The sequence below is a fragment of the Protomyctophum parallelum genome (assembly GCF_964188405.1).
Source record: "Protomyctophum parallelum genome assembly, chromosome: 23".
Classification (NCBI taxonomy): domain Eukaryota; kingdom Metazoa; phylum Chordata; class Actinopteri; order Myctophiformes; family Myctophidae; genus Protomyctophum; species Protomyctophum parallelum.
Genome location: NC_139715.1, coordinates 8,845,090 through 8,866,696, shown reverse-complemented (window position 1 = coordinate 8,866,696; position 21,607 = coordinate 8,845,090). Strand labels below are relative to the sequence as shown.

Sequence of the window (21,607 nt, the reverse complement as noted above, 5' to 3'; positions counted from 1 at the left end):
TAAGTAAATGTACTTGGTTGCTTTCCACCACCTGTGCGTGCGGACTGTCGCGCACTGACCGTCTGGCAGAAGACGACGTCCCGGCGGTACTGCAGGGACAGGTCCATGGCGATGGTGGGCGCGCTGTCCTGCATGAGCAGGAACACCATGGACTTCTTGGCCTTGTCGCCCATCATGGCCACGCACTCTGTCAGCGTGGTGAGGAGAGGGTAGAGCGCCTCGCTCCACTCGCCTATACGCACACACACACACACGCACGCACATGACCACACACGCACACACACACACACATTCTACTATTACTACTTTCAATCAAGTGAATTTTCCCAATGTCGATTCCTGCCGTTGACATGAATCACATGAATGTGGGGTTTATATTTATTTAGAGTTTCATGGTTTGACACTTTGTTCTACGATCAGCTATTTTCACAATTTTAAAATGTTTTTTAAATAACAAATAAACGGTATAACGGACATAGAGCATTCCATACAACAGTATGTATGTACTGGCCAGTTACATAACATTTGCCTACATATTCTTACATAATATTTTATACATACCTCGTGAAAAGGCAGTGATAACCAATATAGCGCAAAAAAAGAAAATGAAAGTGCTATTTTGCTATTATGTGTGTAACAAACGGCTACAAACAACACAGAACACAGAACCGATAACAAAAGATGCATTCCATATGAGGCAATGAGGGGACAGCAAACGTTGCAGCAGCACTATGGGCTGGAGGCTAATGCGCTAGCTAGGCTGAGGGCTAATGAGGGAAAGGGTGTTAGGAGGGTAGAGAAAGAGACAGGGAGAAAGGGACTAGTACTGCACCCGGGGAATCGTTTGTGTAACTCAAGAGCGTTCAAATAGACCCGTACCGGTCTCTCAAAGTTAAATTAACACCCACGGTGCAGCAGGAAAGCTGAGTGGGAGACAATGGCTACAATCACTGTACATGCACACAGTATTCACAATACTGTGTTTGCGAACGTGCAGCTTGTCATGCACCCCAATAGGCAGCACACACCACGCACTAGGGGCCCTATATTGACCCCTTATCGCAAAACATATTAGCCATTTTTTTACTATTTTGAAAAACATTAAAAAAGTAGCCGAGCTACATCGACAGGTTTTGAGCTTGTAGATCGGCAATGTAAACGACAAAATAGTAGAACATTGGGTGAATGATATGGCTATAGAGCGTCGCAGTCCCTTCCCGACGAGCGGCCCGGAAGACAATTGCCAATTCATTTTCCCATAGAAGTTTGATAAAGTATTTATTTAAAGACCTTTTTTTTGTTGTTTTTCTTTTTTCTAATTATTTGCTCGGCCCAAATTCTCTGTCATGAGTTGTCACGATCCGAGTTGGCTTTGACTGAGGCTTATACAGGTATTTAAATAAATACTTTATGAAACGTCTATGGGAAAAATGAATATAAACTGCAGGTTTTGTACTCATGGTAACTACTGGAGTTACCATGCTATATTGGAAGCCATTGTTCTCACATGAATACAAACCCATACATACAAAATCTTGTTGGTAAAACAAAAACCTGTATAACGGTCACAGGTATAGGCGGGTTCCTGAAGTGTCCACAGTCCTCCTAAGAGGCACAGACCGAGTAGAACAAGATAGTACCATTTTACCACGAGCATCAGTGAGGACCAATTATATGAAAATAGGTTGACAACGGGTGAAGTCGGCCTTTAGTGTCGTGCCTTCATGACATGTTCTTACTCCCAACCGTGTCTCGTAGACGAGCACTTACAGTATCCGTAACGTTAGCAAATAAAACCACCATATGTCAAGAGTAAAATGAGTCATAGTCAATGGACGGAAAACATTCCAGACCAAGACAGGAGTGAAGTGAGGATAGCGTAAGTATAGTAAGACAGTGACACGTGTGTGACACGCCAAGCCATTCTGTGCCATGTGCTGTTTGTGTATCAGCTGGTTGAGTCACCAGGACACCCCCTAACGGTTAGGGCCTAACCTGTCATTCACCCATAACCCATTTAGGCCCGACATCGACATTTAACCCATTCTGACCTGAGATCAGATTCATACGAGTTTTCCGCCGGACACACACTGGTCCTGATGAACCCATTCTGACCTGAGATCAGATTCTAAAAAATGTCAGTCGTTCTTCGATTTTTCAAAAAATAGCAGACCTACAAGCTCGTATCGCGCCACTCGGTGGCGCGATATGAGCTTGTAGATCTGCTATTTTTAAATAGCTAAAGCATAACATGATGCTGACACCAAAATGGGTGCCCTGTCAGAATGGGTTAAAAAAACGTGAAAATCATGACGTTTTTCTGAAATACCAATGTTTCTACGTCAGTGGTGCTCAATATTTCATGTCAAGAATCCTCAAAAATTATATGTATTTGGCCGCCGACCCTCATCTGAAAATATGTTGTTCCAGGGACCCCCCAGAAGCAAAGATTTGAGTTTAAAACCTGTCGCTCTTAAAGAATATAATTATATTCAAATATTTACGCCACATTTTCACGATTTTTCAAAAGTAGCTAAAGTATAACATAATGCTTGAAACACCAAAAGGGGTTCTCGCCCAGAATGGGTTAATCCTAGAGAGAGAGAGAGAGAGAGAGAGAGATAGAGAGATAGATAGAGAGCGAGATAGAGAGACATAGAGAAGGGGAGAAAGGGGTGGTGGTGGCGTTGGGGTAGCAGGGCAGCTCTTACCTGGGTAAACCTCCTCAGCAGTGGGGCTTCCATCTGGAAGAGGGGGAACGGAAGTTCCGACATGCATGGTTAGGGGGCGCTAGAAGCAACATGGCAGCAACGACGCACATACGTTACAGTAGACCAGGGCCACGTCTCTGTCTGCCATCCTTGAATCATCTGAAGAGTCCCATTCATTGTGAGCTTGTAGATCTGCTATTTTCACTACTTATAATTTTTTTAATTCATGACATTTCTTTGAAAATAAATAAATGAATAAATAAAATGTCATGTATGAGTTTCTTTTGAAGAAAAAATGTCCACGGCCCAAAAAATGTTTTTGAACCAGTGACAGCGTTGCCAAACTAAAGGGCCATTATAACCAAAACGGTAAACAGAACTTTCGATAGAAACTTGACCCGGGTCCAAGGAGGTCCAACGGGGCTCGCACAAACTAACCTGACTCCGCCAGATGGGGGCAGTATTGAGTTCACAAGTTCACAAAGTGAAACAAGAGTGGCAAGCTCCTTCCATCTGGCGGAGTCGGGTTAAGCACAAACACCATTTCAGACACACAGAAAAGACAGAACATCAGCTGCACTAGCAAAGCTCCAGGACATACACAAAACAACACACTGTTTCTATTCACAGAGACATAGGACTGTATGTAGAGACGGACCTGAGAGACAACATCAAAGACTTCACCCTTTACACGCAAATGTGTTTTGAAGACAAGAAAAGCTTCTTTGAAATACGATATTGAACACCAAGTATTCACAACGCGAGACTGGACGGTGAGAAGAGGTTTCTTAAAGGACCACTTCACCACTTTTCAACCTATCTTCATATAATAGGTCCTCACTAATAATCATGATAAAATGGCACGATCTTTTTCTACTCAGTCTGTGTCTCATAGTAGGGCTGTGGGCAGTTTAGAAACCGTCTTCCAGTGACATCATCATTAGGCAGATTTCTTTTTAAACACGATTGTTTTACAAAAATGTTTAGATTTTCATTATCGTGAGAACGATGGCTTCCATTTTCGCATTGCAACTTTTCAGGACTAGAAAACCTGCAGTTTCTATTAGCTTGTATTCCCCATCGATGATGTCACTGGAGGACTGTTTCTGAACTGCCCACAGCCCTCCTATGAGACACAGACAGAGTAGAAAAAAATTGTGCCATTCTTTCATGATTATTAGTGAGGACCTATTATATGATGATAGGTTGCAAAGTGGTCCTTTAACAATTTTTAACAGTTTCTTAGCAGTTCAAATGGGAAGAGGAGGTGAGGAGAGCAGAGGAGGAAAGGGAGGAGAGGCAAAGTGAGGAGAGGTGAAGAGAGGGAAGGTGAGGAGAAGAGAAGAGAAGAGAAGAGAAGAGAAGAGAAGAGAAGAGAAGAGAAGAGAAGAGAAGAGAAGAGAAGAGAAGAGAAGAGAAGAGAAGAGAAGAGAAGAGAAGAGAAGAGAAGAGAAGAGAAGAGAAGAGAAGAGAAGAGAAGAGAAGAGAGGTGAGGAGACATGAGGGGAAGTGAGGAGACGTGAGGTGAAGAGACGTGAGGAGAGGAGAGGGGAGGGGAGGTGGAGGACGAGACGAGTGAGGAGAGAGGTTAAGATGTTGTAGACCCGTCACAATTATAATAATTGCAATTATCCTGATCTACAAGCTTACAACGTGTCATAAAGTGATGCTATCGTTTCATATATTTTTTCTATAAAATTATTAAATATGTAATTAATTTTCTTAGTACTGCATATTAAATTATTTGTCATATCTGCCCTGTGCATTTTTTTATGACGAGGAAACTTTATAGTTTATTCATAAATGTTGTCCAATGGTCAACATCAAAAAACCCACAATGAAATCGTTAATGGCAATTATCTGTAAGACAATGAATCGTCGACTTAAATGTGTAATCGTGACAGCCCTAGGTGTGTGGAGCAAATAAGAAAGAAACATCAGATTTTTTTTTTTAAACGCTGAGAACGTACAGGGTTTTTGTGGTGTGTCAGGGTGTGTAGTAGGAGGATGGCATGCAGAGGACAGGGTGGGCAGTGAGGGGCAGGATGGTGAGGAGGGTGATGATGGAGATGGTGATGGAGTTGAGGGTGATGAAGGTGACGGAGGTGACGGAGGGTGGTCCTGCGAGCCGCTGCCCCCGGGGTTGATCCAGAAGACCCGCGTCCTCTCGGCCCCTTTTTGTCACAACCATGTACAAACATTATGTCATTCACACGCCATTTAACCCATTCTGACCTGAGATCAGATTCATACGAGGTTTCCACTGGACACACACTGGTCTGATCAACCCATTCTGACCTGAGATCAGATTCTAAAAATGTCAGTCGTTCTTCGATTTTTCAAAAAATAGCAGACCTACAAGCTCGTATCGCGCCACTCGGTGGCGCGATATGAGCTTGTAGATCTGCTATTTTTAAATAGCTAAAGCATAACATGATGCTGACACCAAAATGGGTGCCCGGTCAGAATGGGTTAAGAAAACTCATTTGATGACATCTGACTTCCATTCATTCCGGTTGTGTTATTTTTGCTTGATCGTCATCTTTTCATCTTCAGAATTCATTTTATGTGCCACTTGTGTGAAGAACTTCAGTCATGTGGATCTCATCCCCAGTATCCACACGGGAACGGCATGGCTATAATCATAATGTGGATATCATACTGTATGTGGCCAGCCTTTATCAGTCATCTATATGACTAAATATATTAAATAAGTCATTCATAAATCCCTGTGATCTTCTTTTTCATGAGTAATTGTATCAATCCAAAGCCCTACATTCAGTGAATTACGTCAAGGGCCATAAGAGGGTTTTAACCCATTCTGACCTGAGATCAGATTCATACGAGGTTTCCACTGGACACACACTGGTCTGATTAACCCATTCTGACCTGAGATCAGATTCTAAAAATGTCAGTCGCTCTTCGATTTTTCAAAAATAGCAGACCTACAAGCTCGTAGCGCGCCACTCGGTGGCGCGCTATGAGCTTGTAGATCTGCTATTTTTCAATAGCTAAAGCATAACATGATGCTGACACCAAAATGGGTGCCCGCCCAGAATGGGTTAAAAAATCAAAATAAAATCTGCACTTTACCTTTTTTAGTAGCAGCGCCCTGCTGGTCAGTCTGGGTAGTGTCCAGGCCACAGTCGACCGGACTCCTCTCCTTCTGCAGCAGTTTGTCCACACGCTGTATGATACACTCTAGAGACTTATCTACATTCAGCCATACCTTCTCCTGGAGGGAGGAGAGGAAGAGGGAGAGGGAGAGGGAGAGGGAGAGGGAGAGGGAGAGGGAGAGGGAGAGGGAGAGGGAGAGGAGAGGAGAGGAGAGGAGAGGAGAGGAGAGGAGAGGAGAGGAGAGGAGAGGAGAGGAGAGGAGAGGAGAGGAGAGGAGAGGAGAGGAGAGGAGAGGAGAGGAGAGGAGAGGAGAGGAGAGGAGAGGAACATACATAATTTGCTTTACGATTTACATATGTGTCAATGCCAAATGTAAATGTTCAAGTCAAGCGCTTTAGAATCCTGAAACTAGGAAATATGAACGTGCCCCAGTCAAATCCAAACACATTCTCTAATAGTAATGGAAGGGCATATGGGAACATAAATCATTTCCCTTTAACCACTAGAGATATCTATAGTTTAGTCAAATATGAGCCATGAGAGGCTGAAGGACTGATTGATCAACTGATTGATTGATTAATTAAATGACTGACCAACTGCTGCTTTTTCATAATTTTCGAACTAATGGGCAAATAAAATGACACTTTATGAAATTACAAAGCACTTCAAATTCCGAACCTATGAATTAATGCAGATTGAGATTAATGCACATTGATGTTCATTGCAATGCCAATTGGTCATGATTTGTGCATATAAATACCCCCCACAGAGGCTGAAATTCACACAAATTAAAAATCTCTGGACGATTTTGATTTTTTTCCACCTATGACCTTTGACCTTTAACTCTAATAAAAGTAAGTAAAATAATTGTAATATATGTTTTTTGTGATGATTAGAATGTTTTATTCATTATTGTGAAAGATATCCCACAAATGTAAATTATTAATTTATTATTATTATTTTAATAAATAAATGTGCATAAAATTTGCATATATTTTTTAAATAATTTGTTTTACATGATTTCCTCTGATAGTAGTAAGGTTGACATCGTTTTTTTTAGTAGTAGAAATTAATCCGGGTTTTACAGGGTTAAAGGGCCAATTTACCCCTTTTGCTACCATATCTTATTTTAATGATGTTTAGTTCACAGTTTCACACAGGATATTTTAGCATTTCAAATGTCTGATGATGCGTCAGACATTGGTCTCACTTCCATGTTGTCTCAGTCAGACAAACCAACAGACCGCCCACATGGGGTGTCTCCCAAAGAGTGTGATCAGCCTTCTTTCTTTCCTCTTCGTCAGGACAGAAACACCTCCATGCAACCCTCTCCACAAGGAGGCAGTGGACCAAAGCATTATGGCCATTGTAGTAATTCAACAATCCAGTCAAACCCTCGTCAAATACACAGGCTTCATTATTTTTCTAGGCATAGGATGAAAATTCAAATTGTGCTACTGATATCTACTACAATAACTACTAACTTTGTTTTTTGCCCGCTAGGTGGTAGCATAAGCACAGCTAACATGTGCCAGCCGTTCAGTCTCAGTCTACGAGCCATTGTTTCATGTCCGGGTTATCAGTGAGGTGGGGGCTGTTGTGCGCACAGTGATCAGTCGCATTAGCACATAGCCCTTACCTCTCGTCAGAAGCGGTTACATGTCCGGAGCGATGCGAGACAAAGTCTACAAATGAAATACAATCATCCGCATGTGCGACAGCTCACCGTGGACAGCGCTAGAAGCTTTGGAGATACGGGGCTTTGAAAATAATGTTATAATGGAGGCTCTATGGAGCTGGATGCTAAAAAACCCATAGCTGGTGGGGACGGAGGCGTTACATAGCAACCGGAGCAATGCTAAAAGGTCATTGTCGCCGCTTTCATATATGGAGTATACGGTACATGTATATAGTTGGCTGAATATGTTCGTAGATGGCGCAGAAAGAATCAACATTGTGTGCCTGGAGATTCTTCCAGCGGTAAACGTCTCTTGAACTCACCCACTCCTCTTCGTGCCAGTCGACGTGCAGCGAGGAGCGGCTGTTGCGCCCGCTCCACGTGGCCAGCAGCGTGTCCTGGTCGTTGCGGAGGACCACCTGCTCCGCGTCGGCGGACGGGGACGCCTTGGAGGCCACGTAGTCGGGCCGCGCCGCGTTCAGCGCCAAGATGGCCGACGCCAGCAGCTTACAGTCACACACCATCACCAGCTGACGCGTCTGGGATGACAGAGAGAGGCACGTGTCGGTAAGGAATCAAGGGTATTTCACTTTATAACACATCTGGGGTCAACTAATGAGGCTTTTGTGTAAAGCGGCCCAAACTGTTTTCTTTTTACTTTTTACTTGGCTCAATATTTAGATTTAAATTCATTTTTTGGGTACAGGCTTTAGTTTCGACATACTATTGGTCCAACAACGACAACCTACCTCAAACCCTACCCTAACCATAACTGCAAACACGGAGCAGCGCATGTTCGCCGACCTTAACGCATGTTCGCCAACCTTAACGCATGTTCGCCAACCTTAACGCATGTTCGCCAACCTTAATCCGGTGACCGGATTCAGGTCGCCAACCTTAACGCATGTTCGCCATCGTATTCCGCATGTCGGTCCTATGTCGGATAATCAGAAATGATCCCTTCATATTATTGAATTGAATATCAAATTGAATTTCAAACAACCACACCGCCAGCACAAATACATAGCGCTAAAACATTTCGGTCGACTAAAACGTGACTAAAAACTAAATGACGACTAAAACTAAAATAGAAAAATTAGCTGTCAAAATCAACACTAACCCATACTGTCCTTGGGGCCCCGCCTCCCTCACCTTGTCGGCCAGTATGGCCAGAGTCCTCTCCAGGCCGTTGGCAGAGCGCTCCTTGGCCGCCCGGGACAGCCTCTCGGCATAGTAGCTGACCTGAGTCTTCAGCGTGTTGATGTGGGCGATGATCTCCTTGGCCCGCACGATGTCCTGCGGGATGTACACGATGGACTGGGAGCTGGTCAGGGCACTGCTGCACGGAGACATAGGCACGCATGCACATGGTTTTAACACTGCTAACACTCCAGCAATGATTAGTATCATAGAGCTTTAAACTTTAAAACGTTTTGTTTGAACCGAATGTGAGAAAGTCTGACTCAAAAGGGGTGGTGCACGGCTAAATAAAGCCTGGTTTACACTTAGTTGCTTGTCTGTGTCGTGGACTGAAAATCACAGATCTACAAGCTCACCGAGCATCGTGCCAGTGTGGGCTTGTTGTTGTGAGCATGTATATCTGCGATTTCCTGTGTGCGACACGGTGGGCACAAACCATGGAGAAGTCGGGCATCGAAAGACGATTTTAGCGTCTTTTCTGTTAAAGATGTTGGACCCATTTTACCTCACCAGGTCTTCGTCAACTGGTGTTCCAAGTGTCAAGATTGAGTGACTTTAACCCATTCTGACCTGAGATCAGATTCATACCAGGTTTCCACTGGACAACACACTGGTCTGATGAACCCATTCTGACCTGAGATCAGATTCTAAAAATGTCAGTCGTTCTTTGATTTTTCAAAAATAGCAGACCTACAAGCTCGTATCGCGCCACTCGGTGGCGCGATATGAGCTTGTAGATCTGCTATTTTTCAATAGCTAAAGCATAACTTGATGCTGACACCAAAATGGGTGCCCGGTCAGAATGGGTTAAAACGTGCCTCGTTAGCATATTTATAAAGCACTTCAGTGAATTTGATCTGTGAACTAAACCTCTGGTTTTAAAGTAGCTATAAGCAATAATATGTCAACATTTTAATGGCCTTTTTTTTTGTTTACCCAGCAATGGGTAAAATGCCCATGGGCCCCAAAGAAATGTAGTCTCTGTGACACATCTAGGGGCCACAATCTCCATTCAAAGATGCTCCTAGAAGCTTTGTCATTGGTCAACTCGGTCGAAATGACTAATCAGGATTCAAGTATACAGGCAAATCGACCAATGACAAAGCTTCTAGGAATCTTTTTTATATTAATTCTTGAAGTAGTGGTGATAGCATGTTGCCCATGCTTGGCGGTGGCCATTGGTTTCAGAGGGGAAACACTCAATGCTTTCATACATATATGGGCTACTACCACAAGTTCACCATAACCTGTGACAGTTATTCGAGTGTTCTTAAGTATTGTGCAGTGTAGTATATCTTACATTACCATGCAACATGCCTGTTCTTAACCAACAGCCTAATAACACAGTGGATAGTTAACGCACAAAGACAAGAGACTGACCTTGACAGAGTAAAAAGGTGGAATACCACTCCATTTAAAATAAAATAAAGACTCCTATAGATAGTGTGCATCTATAGCAGTTTTGGCGAGCAAAATAATTTGTTGGATTTTCAAATAAAGTGGTATTCAAAGGGAGTTGATGTGAACACAACATGCTCAAAGTGTAACACAGACCTCATTTCTATTACTTCTAGAAACTACATTTATGGAATATCTATCATTCGATCATAAAACAGACATGAATATCATAGACAAATCATGGCGCGCCGCTCTCTATTGGCTCCGAACCCAAAAAAGCACCCACCTACTACAGCCCCACGACAAACGGTGCATGGGACATCTGATTCAGGTTGGTAACGCAAAGGCACAGCACGACAGTGGAGATCGAACCAAACGAATAAAACCACAAACAAAAGCGAAAATACAAGCAGAGCAGTGCATAATAACTCACCATCCCTCCTCATATACGCTGATCAGAAAAGTAAGAAAAAACAAACAAAAAAAACAACAAAAAGTAAGAAAAAAAGCCACACAATGGAAAATCTTCTCTCAAAATACATAATCAATGAGAGATTTCCAAAGGAACAAAGGCGTTGTTTTCATGCGAGGTAACGTCGTGCGTAACTGAGAGGGCAAAAAAGAAATACAATAGCAGCACTTTTTAAACGTGAAATCATGAAATTATATCACTTTCTTGAAAAACTCAAAACTAGGAAAATTAAATACTTTGCTTTACTGGATTCAAAATCAAAGTTAAACATTGAATGGGACTTATGCATGTAAATAAGGATCCAAAACGGAAGTATGTTGAATAAATTGTATGAAATAAATTGAATTAAATATTGAATGAAACATTGCCATGGTCATTTATGCATGGTTCAGGTCACCAGCCTCAGTTCAGGACTATATCACTTACAGAGTATACACACGTACGTTACGGTAAAATACAAATAAATTATTGTAGTCCCCACTCCCCACTTTGGACCGTTCTGGTCATTTTTACACACGTGACATTTGTCCTCTGCATTTACCCATCCCATAACCATTAGGAGCAGTGATGTCATTTACCCATCCAATAGCCTCGGTACCCAGGCTTTTCTTTTTGTTCGCATTCGGCCCAACAATGAAAGCCTGGGGGAACGAGACACATTTCCTGGTCTAGGAGTGGGAGTGAACTACATCACAGAGGGGGCAGGGCTAGGGGGCAGGCCTAGGAGTGGGAGTGAACTACATCACAGATGGGGCGTGGCTAGGGGGCAGGGCTAGGAGTGGGAGTGAACTACATTAAAGAGGGGGCGTGGCTAGGGGGCAGGGCTAGGAGTGGGAGTGAACTACATCACAGAGGGGGCGTGGCTAGGGGGCAGGGCTAGGAGTTGGAGTGAACTACATCACAGAGGGGGCGTGGCTAGGGGGCAGGGCTAGGAGTGGGAGTGAACTACAGCGCAGAGGGGGCGTGGCTAGGGGGCAGGGCTAGGAGTGGGAGTGAACTACAGCGCAGAGGGGGCTTGGCTAGGGGGCAGGGCTAGGAGTGGGAGTGAACTACAGCGCAGAGGGGCGTCGCTCCAAATTTGGTGACCTCAGTTTTCTCAGCTGTTTTCTACAGGGAGGGGAGGGGCGGAGGGCACTCAGATCGGTGAACCAATATTATCCAACGCAGTGATCCCACACACACACACACACACACACACACACACACACACACACACACACTTTGACTGATGTGACTGCAGTCTAAATAGGGCCTTAGTTACCAGAGCTGTTACTCGGTCACTGAGTTGATGGTTCCCTGGACCGAACGTGGTCCATTGTGGTCCATAGGCGAGTGTCCTTTACATACGGTATCTCACCCTGAAGCCACATGGATCTCGGGGTGCATACGTTTGTCAGACATACTAACAGTCCGACAGACATTAGTTCGACAACACCGTCACGACATGCGTGGCCGGTTAAAACCAACCTGTGGTCGGTTAAAACTGACCCGTGGCTTCCTGTGAGGATAGGTTTTTTGGGTAGGGTGTCGGACGGTAGGACTGTTAGTGCGTCGGACCAAACACACGTGCCCATGGACCTCTGAGTCCACTTACTGTTTCTGGACCAAACACACACGCCCATGGACCTCTGAGTCCACTTACTGTTTCTGGACCAAACACACACGCCCATGGACCTCTGAGTCCACTTACTGTTTCTGGACCAAACACACGCGCCCATGGACCTCTGAGTCCACTTACTGTTTCTTGGTGTCTTCAAACTTCTGCAGCAGTTTCCTCAGCCCGCTGTTCTTAAAGCCTTGGCAGTGAGCTGCCGGCGCTCCGATGGTTATCACGTCATACGTGTGGTCTGGGGAGAGAGAAAAGTCCCGAATTAAAAATGTACTTGAGTAAAAGTGCTGGTATCAAAATGTACTTAACCCATTCTGACCTGAGATCAGATTCTAAAAATGTCTGAAAAAGCTATGTTTCTATGTCAGTCGTTCTTCGGTTTTTCTAAAATAGCAGACCTACAAGACCTACAAGACCTACAAGATCTACAAGCTCATAGCGCGCCACCGAGTGGCACCCTATGAGCTTGTAGATCTGCTATTTTTCAATAGCTAAAGCATAACGTAATGCTAACACCAAAAGGGGTTCCCACCCAAAAGGTTAAAAGTACCAAAAGCAGAAAGTTCTCTTAATGCAGAATGTCTCATTTCAAGATACAAATCTTTTGAAAATAGCAGATCTACAAGCTCACAATGCGACGCAGATCGTCTAGTTTCAAATGGCCGAAATATGTAGGGCTGAATGTTTTGTAATAATAATCAAAATCTACAAAGTAACTAGTAAGTAAAGTTTTCAAAAGAACACAGACGTCACCAAATTTAGAGCGAGGCTAGTGTTGCGTTTACAATTTAAAAAGGGTTGGGGGTTAGTGTGTTAGGATCAGACATTTAGAGCTTATTTCTCTGTTACAGGGCTAGATTTATGTCAGATTATATACCAGGTTTCACACTGGTGATAGCAGATCTACATGCACAAGCTTGGAAATTCTTCGACTTTAGGCTTAACAGCAGCAAAAATGTATAGTGGTGTGTGCGAGCGAGTGACCATGGTCAGTGACCATGGTCAGTGACCATGTTGAGTGACCATGGTCAGTGACCATGTGAGTGACCATGGTCAGTGACCATGTGAGTGACCATGGTCAGTGACCATGTGAGTGACCATGGTCAGTGACCATGGTCAGTGACCATGTGAGTGACCATGGTCAGTGACCATGTGAGTGACCATGGTCAGTGACCATGTGAGTGACCATGGTCAGTGACCATGGTCAGTGACCATGTGAGTGACCATGGTCAGTGACCATGTGAGTGACCATGGTCAGTGACCATGGTCAGTGACCATGTGAGTGACCATGGTCAGTGACCATGTTGAGTGACCATGGTCAGTGACCATGTGAGTGACCATGGTCAGTGACCATGGTCAGTGACCATGTGAGTGACCATGGTCAGTGACCATGTGAGTGACCATGGTCAGTGACCATGTGAGTGACCATGGTCAGTGACCATGGTCAGTGACCATGTGAGTGACCATGGTCAGTGACCATGGTCAGTGACCATGTCAGTGACCATGTGAGTGACCATGGTCACTGACCATGGTCAGTGACCATGTTGAGTGACCATGGTCAGTGACCATGTGAGTGACCATGGTCAGTGACCATGTGAGTGACCATGGTCAGTGACCATGTTGAGTGACCATGGTCAGTGACCATGTGAGTGACCATGGTCAGTGACCATGGTCAGTGACCATGGTCAGTGACCATGTGAGTGACCATGGTCAGTGACCATGTGAGTGACCATGTGAGTGACCATGTGAGTGACCATGGTCAGTGACCATGTGAGTGACCATGGTCAGTGACCATGTGAGTGACCATGTGAGTGACCATGTGAGTGACCATGGTCAGTGACCATGGTCAGTGACCATGTGAGTGACCATGTGAGTGACCATGTGAGTGACCATGGTCAGTGACCATGTGAGTGACCATGGTCAGTGACCATGTGAGTGACCATGCCTCACCAAAGCCCAGCTGGTCCTGAACCCTCATTCTCTGGACATGGAGGTTGGTCGGCATGAATTCCAACTTCCTGTCCGCCTTCAGGTTGCTGGCCTTAAACGATGGACCTGACACACACGCACACCAGACAGACAGACAGATGGAAAGAGGGAGAGAGTCAGGAATATGTGCATGTGCGATTGTGCGTGTGTGCGTGTGTGTGTGCGTGCGTGCGTGCGTGCTTGTGTTTCGTGAACAGACCTCTGTAGTTGTTGAGGTCGGACAGCGTTTCCTGGTAGGCCAGTATGACGGCCTGGTACTGAGACACGATCTGTCTTCTTAGATTCTCCCAACACGGAGACAACTCTCCCAGCTCCTCCAACTCACACACTCTGTGGAGAGAGAGAGAGAGAGAGAGAGAGAGAGAGAGAGAGAGACAAACATAGGTATTTCAGAAAACTGTCAGGATGTTTACGTCAGGCCTAAAGAAGCAGTGTGTGTGACGGACTACCATTAGCGTTGACTCCCATTGTAACAATGGAATGCGGAAGTGCTGTACTGTATAGCCAGCTTTGGGGCGAGGTCAAAGCCTGTCTTACTAGATTACATTTACTCTGACCGTAAGCACATGTGCGCTTGCGTGTGTGTGTGTGTGTCTGTTCACGTGCATGCGTGCGTGCGTACCTTGCCGCGTCCTCCTCCAGCAGCTGTCTGACGTATTGTCGGGGCACGTTGAGCGACAGCACACTCTCCGCCATCTGCTCCAGGACTCGCAGGTGGTTGCCGTCCGTGGTGGGGAAGCGGTACATCCGAGACATGGTGCCTCCGAACACTGTACACGCACACACACACACCACACACACACACACACACACACACGCAATGTGTTAAACCTGGAACGCATCTGTGACCTGTGTCACCTTAGCTTTTAAATCTTTTAACCATTATTTTAAGCTTTAAGCTTGTGTACAACAGATTTTTCATTTTCTACAGGCCGTACCGATGCAACTTTCAAAACAAAACAAATATTATTTTCCACAGCTTGGTCAAATTATATTGTTCACTTCAAATGTAATTAAAAGTGTATTATGTGAACAGAGAGAGAGAGAGAGAGAGAGAGAGGGTGCGCGCGTGCGCGCGTGCGTCTCCCAGCAGAACCGCGTCTCTACTCCTCTGCCGTTGCCCGGGGTGGGTTTCTATGGCAATGAGATATAGGGTTTGATCGTGAATCTAGCGCTCCAATCCAGTCTTATTTGAAGACACATCCATCATGACCTCATCCTGCATGGGCAGAAGAACATCTGCTCTACCCACGGCTGTGGCCGAGAGCCAGAAACTCACCGAGTGAGAACATGGTCAAGTACCACGCAGAGGAAGCTCAGTAATAAAGAACTACTGAACTAAGCAAAAACACGTACATAGACGCGCACTCACACTCACACTCACACTCACACTCACACTCACACTCACACTCACACACACACACACACAAAATATCTGGGTGGACATCATCACAGGTGTGTTTGTTTTCTTTATAGGAGTTATTCATCATCTCAAGCCTGAGAACTCAGAGACAATAAACTTCCTCCTAGATTATTATAAACCATGTATTAGTCATTTATTAGTCAACACACATGGACGAGAGAGGACAGAGAGAGAGAGAGACGAGGGGTGGGGTCAGGGCAGGAGGGAGGTAGCCAGAGATGGAGGTGTATAGATTCAGCAATTATAGATTGCTGAATCAGAAAGGGTGAGCGATACAAAAAGGATGCTCAGGGACATTTATTGCTACATTTGCAATAGCCCGGGAAGCATTCCTTTTCGGGATTTTGATCCGGTCGGGATGCAGACGCTGGCACGCGCAGGTGCACACACACACACACACACACACACACACACCTGATCGTAGCAGAAGGTCTTTGGACAGCGACGCGTACTTGGTTCTGACTCCCATGGACTCTGTCAGGCTCTCGTCTACAGGCAGCACCGTCTGGAAACCAGTGGTGGAACGAGAAATTAATGTAATACACAGTGCATGTTTTTGTTTTGTTTTTACGAAATCAACACTTCGCCCATTCTGGGCGGGAACCCCTTTTGGTGTTAGCATTGTGTTATGCTTTAGCTATTGAAAAATAGCAGATCTACAAGCTCTTGCTACGAGCTTGTAGGTCTGCTATTTTTGAAAAACATAGAAAAACATAGCTTTTTCAGAAAACTGTCAGGATGTAGAAGACATTTTTTTAAATCTGATCTCAGGTCAGAATGGGTTAAAGCATGTGGAGGTTCACGATCTCATCCACTGTGCATTCAGTGCCTCAAAACCAACCAGTAGGCGTCACTACACTGCGGTGACAAGGACATGGTGAGTTCAGAGGTTTGGGACAATAGTCCAGTAAATAAAGTAAAAGATTCCTCACAGGTTGGACGAAATTGGATACTTTTTAAGTGGTGCAAACCACTTCTACATCCAGCTTACAATGTCCGTGTGCCTGTTTGTGTGCGTGTACCCGAGAGCATGAGTGTTGTGCGCATGCGTGAAATTGAGAAGTATGTGACATGGCTGCCACCTGCTGGACGCAAACGATACAGAGAATGCCATGGAAGAGGGAAACAAAATCATAAACACACACACACACACACACACACACACTTCCAGACGAGAGGCCCCCTTCCCTGCGATACAAATTGGAACGATACAGAGAACCAATAGACGGGAGTTGCACCACTTGGTTCACACTGGTGTGATTTTTTACTTTAACTAAGCATTATGGTAAACTTTAGCTGTTGAAAAATAGCAGATCTACAAGCTCATAGCGCGCCACCCAGCGGTGCGCTACAAGCTTTTAGGTCTGCTATTTTTGAAAAATCGTGAAAATGCGGCACAAATCTTTGAATATAATCTTTCAGAGGACTTTATTTATTTATTTCGACGTCAGGCCTAAATGGGTTAATCCAAGATGGCCCTATTGACAACCTATTATAAGGCAATATTTTCTACATTTCATTGAATTTACTTTACTCCAGTAAAGTAAAAGTACATCAAAATTGTATTTAAGTATACTTAAGCTAATTACTTTCCACCACTGGTACGCAGTGTGAAAGCTTTGCTCTGGAACTAACTAACTAACTAGTCTAACTAGTCTAACTAGTAACCCTAACCACATGACTGTCAAACTCCATCATGGCATTTGACAGCAAAGGTTATTATTATTATTTGTATATTTTCTCATTTTCTGCAGGTCAGTCTGTATCTGTCCGTCTGTGTGTCCGGAGCTAATCTGGAGCTAATCCGCTCGAACGATTAGCGCCGCATAGTTTTCCACATAATACAGTGTTTCATACTTCTTTTTTTATTTATATTTAACTGAACATTTTCGAATGTATGCGGTATAATGTACAGTGACAAAATACCCCCACAGGAAAGGAAAAGCGGGCCGCAGCCCAATACATCTAAAATTGGGGACCCTTGACATAACAATGGCAAGATTGTTATTTATGCCAGAGTCATAAATACAAGTACATCCTGTACTGTTTGGCTCTTTACCCAGTGGTTGGAAAAGTAATAAATGTTTTACTCAAGTAAAAGTACCGGTATGTAAATACTGCGATGTAGTATGTATTGGTATCAAAATGTACTTTCTGCTTTTGATACTATGAACGGAATGTCCCGTTTCACAAGTTTTCAAACGTATAAAAAGTATACAAATCTGTAGAAAACAACAGATCTACAGTACAGTAGATAGGCCATTTTCAAATGGCCGAAATGTATATACCGGTGATGTCTAGAGGCGCGGATGCCTGTCGAAAACAGGCGGTGGATTCTATTGCTTCACCGATCTGAGCGTGAGCCCACCCCCCCCCCCCCCCCCTCCCATCCCCGGTAGAAAACAGTGGAGAACACAGACGTAATTTGGAGCGACGCGCCTCTGCACTGTTATTGGTTTAGCGAAATACAAGTTGACTCCCACTTCCTATATGCTAGATTTTCCAATGGGTTTCCCCAGGCTTTTCTTTTTGAGACGGAACGCGAAGGAAAAAAAAAAGCTTGCTGTGTACCGAGGCTAGTTCTTACCCGTCCGTTGATGGTGTCAGGGAGTCTGGCTACGGGCGTTCTCTGGTCTCTCTTCTCCTCCATCTGCCAGGCCACCACGTTGATGTTCCCCACGCGTTCGTTCTCCGCCGACCTGACCAAAAAGAAAAAGCGAAAATAGCTGATCTACAAGCTCACAACATTGTGAGATTGAAAGGGGGGGTACAGTATTTGCATTTCTTTCACCATAGTTTCGACAGTAGGTTGCAGTTTACTATGTAAGCCTGCAAAACCTGTCAGTCAGTCCGTCACACCTCATGACACATGGCCAATACAGAATTCATTCCATAATTATGTTGATCTGACCTCATCTGAGCTCATCTGACCTCATCGAACCCTGTACACTCAAGACACTGCCCCCGCTGCCACCCTTAGATATCCATATATGGGCAGGGCTCGAAATAGCGACATTTTAATCTTTGCGACCTAAAAATATATTTGGGAGCACCAGTGCCACTACAAATAATGACTGTGGTGCGCCTGGCTACAACGATCGATTGTAGAAAAACGGGCGCTCTGAGCCGCTCTCTGACATCCAACGCCACTGTACTGCCAGTGCTCCTGTCTGCTAGCTGCACTAGCACTTGATGCTAACAAACCAACGTGTGAAGTGTGTAGTTAACAACTCTTTGACACAACGGTACGGGACAACGTTGAGCGCTGCATCGCTCACATTCCAGAGCGCCTCGGCTCGCAACTTCACCATGTGTCAGAAAGTACATTATTTCAAGCGTTCAGATTCAGAAAAGACCGGAGCCTCTAGCGAGCTAGTGCTACGTAACGCTACGGACTCTGTGATTGTGAATGTAAAAGAGAAGGAGGCGGACCGGCGGTGTGTGTGTGTGTGTGTGCATGAGTGTGTGCGCACGCACGCATGCAAGAGAGGGAGGGAATGAGAGCGAGAGGAAGGGAGAGAGAATAGCAGACTTGTAAGTGTTTCTACCATAGACTGTAAAAAAAGGTTTCTACATAGCAACAGTATTGATACTTTTACTTAAGTAAAACATTAGAGTATTTTTTCCACCTCTGATTAGAAGTGAGTAGGCACAGTATAAATATCATGTTTTACATCGAAATTATTTTAAATTAGAAATTCTAATTATATGATCTAAATAGGCGAAATGAAGGTGAAAAACACAAAACAAAGAAAAAGAAAACAGGTGATGTGACTGGACGGAATCAGTGTAGACTAGAGGGTCTGGTGCTCCTTCATTTTGAAATTGGTAGCACAAGCGCTACCAAGTAAAAAAGTTAATTTCGAGCCCTGATGGAGCTGACCTGTTCCGACATTCCATATGTTGATCTGACCTCATCAAACCCTGTACACTCAAGGCACGCTCCAGAAATGGCCAATCCTCATCAAACCCTGTACACTCAAGAAACGTCCCCCACTGCCACTCTTAGTTCTCCATATATGGAGCTGACCTGTTCTGACATTCCATATGTTGATCTGACCTCATCAAACCCTGTACACTCAAGGCACGCTCCAGAAATGGCCAATCCTCATCAAACCCTGTACACTCAAGACACGCTCCATATATACAGAATTAGTTCCATATGTTGATCTGACCCCCCATGCCAAAGCACCGGCACCCTCAGGGCGTCTTACTGGTCCTTCATGGTCACTAATATAATATGAATATACACGGAATATCAATATGAAGCAACTGTAAAACACGTTTTTCCCCCCCAATGGTAGTGGATGGAGAAAGGATTTTTGTCCAACCAAGAAACGGCAACCAATGTGTGCGAAGAGGAGCACGACAATAGTCAATTCATCGTCGTCAACTTAAGTTTGTAATCGTGACAGCCTGTGTGTGTGCGCGTGTGTGTGTGTGTGTGTGTGTGTTACCTCAGCTCTAGCTGTAGCCTGTGGGTCTTGTCCTGCAACAGTTCCTTAATAGGAAACAGGGCAGAGCCCAACATGTACATCTATACAGAGAGAGAAAGAGAGATATAGATTTTTAACAATTCATTTATTCATAAAAGCATTTGCAATCAAAACAATCAACCACAAAATTCAATGTGATGCCGTTTTTTTGTTTGTTTTTTAATATATGTTTTATCCCACGATTTTGTAACCCATTTTTCACCGCTGTGTCAATCATCTAATGTGATCCTGGGCTCTACACAACGTCCACCAACCTAGTCCCCATATATGGGGGACAAGGGGAGAGCAACGGACTTGAACTCATGCTTCCTTCATGCCTGAGTGTCCAAGTTGCTCCTTTACACCTGACAGGGGGGAGTTTCCCTGGTTGGACGTAGCGCGTGGAAGGAACACGTTATTCCAACCAGTTCCTTTCCCCTCCATCAGGCGCCCCGGCTGGCCAGGGGGAGGCAGTTTAGAGACCAGGATTACTGCATGTTTTTTGTGAGGGTACCTACCCTAGGGGACACGGAGAGAACATGCAAACTGCACACAGAAAGGCCCTTTCGCCAATGCCGTTTTTTAGAGCAACACATCTACAAATGAGTGATTCCCGTATCATTTACAGAAAAATTTAATACCTTCATAGTCTCATATATTTTTAACACATCCAAGCTCTCCATTTTTTCATTGTATAAATAATTAAACTGAGAGAGAGAGAGAGAGAGAGAGAGAGAGAGAGAGAGAGAGAGAGAGAGAGAATGAGAGAGAGAGAGAGAATGAGAGAGAAAGCGAGAGACATAGATGGAGAGAGAGAGAGAGGGAGATTCAGAAAGAGCCACTGTGCAGAAGAACTAGGATCTACAAGCTCACAACACGTTGCGATGGGACACGTTGTGAGCTTGTAGATCTGCTATCTTTTCTATTGGTCGTCGTGCAATAATTTTGATATTGGGGCTCAGGTGGTTAAGGACTCAACCAGATGGGTTAAAGCAAAAAACTAAATTGCACAGCTGAAAATCGGCCAATAGGCCAAGTCCTAATCTGCAGTTTTGGCTATTTACTGTGCCCTGGGTCCAGTGCTGGAAAAAATATGCAATGTTTTAGTTAAGTAAAAGTATTAATAATGCAATGTAGAAAAACTGTTACAAAAAAGTATTGGTATCAAAATGTAATTAAAGTACCGAAAGTAGAACGTACTCAATATGCAGAATGTCCCATGACACGTTTTCCAATCTTTTGGAAATAGCAGATCTACAAGTTCACAATGCGTCGCGTGAGCTTGCAGATTGGCTATTTTCAAATGGCCGAAATGTATATACGGCTGACGTGGTTCATTCATGTATGTTTTGTATTATTAATGAAAATCTACAAAGTAACTATAGTAACTGTAGTGGAGTAGAATTAAAGGTTTTGTGTATGTATGTGTATGTGTGTATGTATGTGTATGTATGTGTGTATGGCTGTATGTATTGTGTATGTATGTGGCTGTATGTGTATGTGTGTATGTGTATGTATGTGTATGTATGGCTGTA

The 21,607-nt window shown here is 44.3% G+C and overlaps 1 protein-coding gene across 3 annotated transcripts in view; it reads right to left on the bottom strand.

The window, feature by feature from the left end:
- The window catches only part of LOC310854239 (inositol polyphosphate-4-phosphatase type I A-like), a gene marked incomplete at its 3' end in the record, with an annotated part of 85,563 nt that overhangs the window by 38,397 nt on the left and 25,559 nt on the right, over nt 1–21,607 (bottom strand). For 2 of the 3 annotated variants that reach the window (XM_083758806.1, XM_083758807.1), the window contains 13 exons: nt 20,055–20,134; nt 18,185–18,296; nt 16,012–16,102; nt 14,797–14,944; nt 14,374–14,504; nt 14,136–14,240; nt 12,315–12,423; nt 8,659–8,845; nt 7,830–8,045; nt 5,805–5,946; nt 4,682–4,885; nt 2,712–2,744; nt 60–232 (listed from right to left, as the gene is read on the bottom strand). In XM_083758806.1, the coding sequence (XP_083614932.1) occupies nt 60–232; nt 2,712–2,744; nt 4,682–4,885; nt 5,805–5,946; nt 7,830–8,045; nt 8,659–8,845; nt 12,315–12,423; nt 14,136–14,240; nt 14,374–14,504; nt 14,797–14,944; nt 16,012–16,102; nt 18,185–18,296; nt 20,055–20,134 (1,731 nt within the window). The remainder of the gene's footprint in view (nt 1–59; nt 233–2,711; nt 2,745–4,681; nt 4,886–5,804; nt 5,947–7,829; nt 8,046–8,658; nt 8,846–12,314; nt 12,424–14,135; nt 14,241–14,373; nt 14,505–14,796; nt 14,945–16,011; nt 16,103–18,184; nt 18,297–20,054; nt 20,135–21,607) is intronic. The other variant, XM_083758808.1, reaches the window with a different exon arrangement.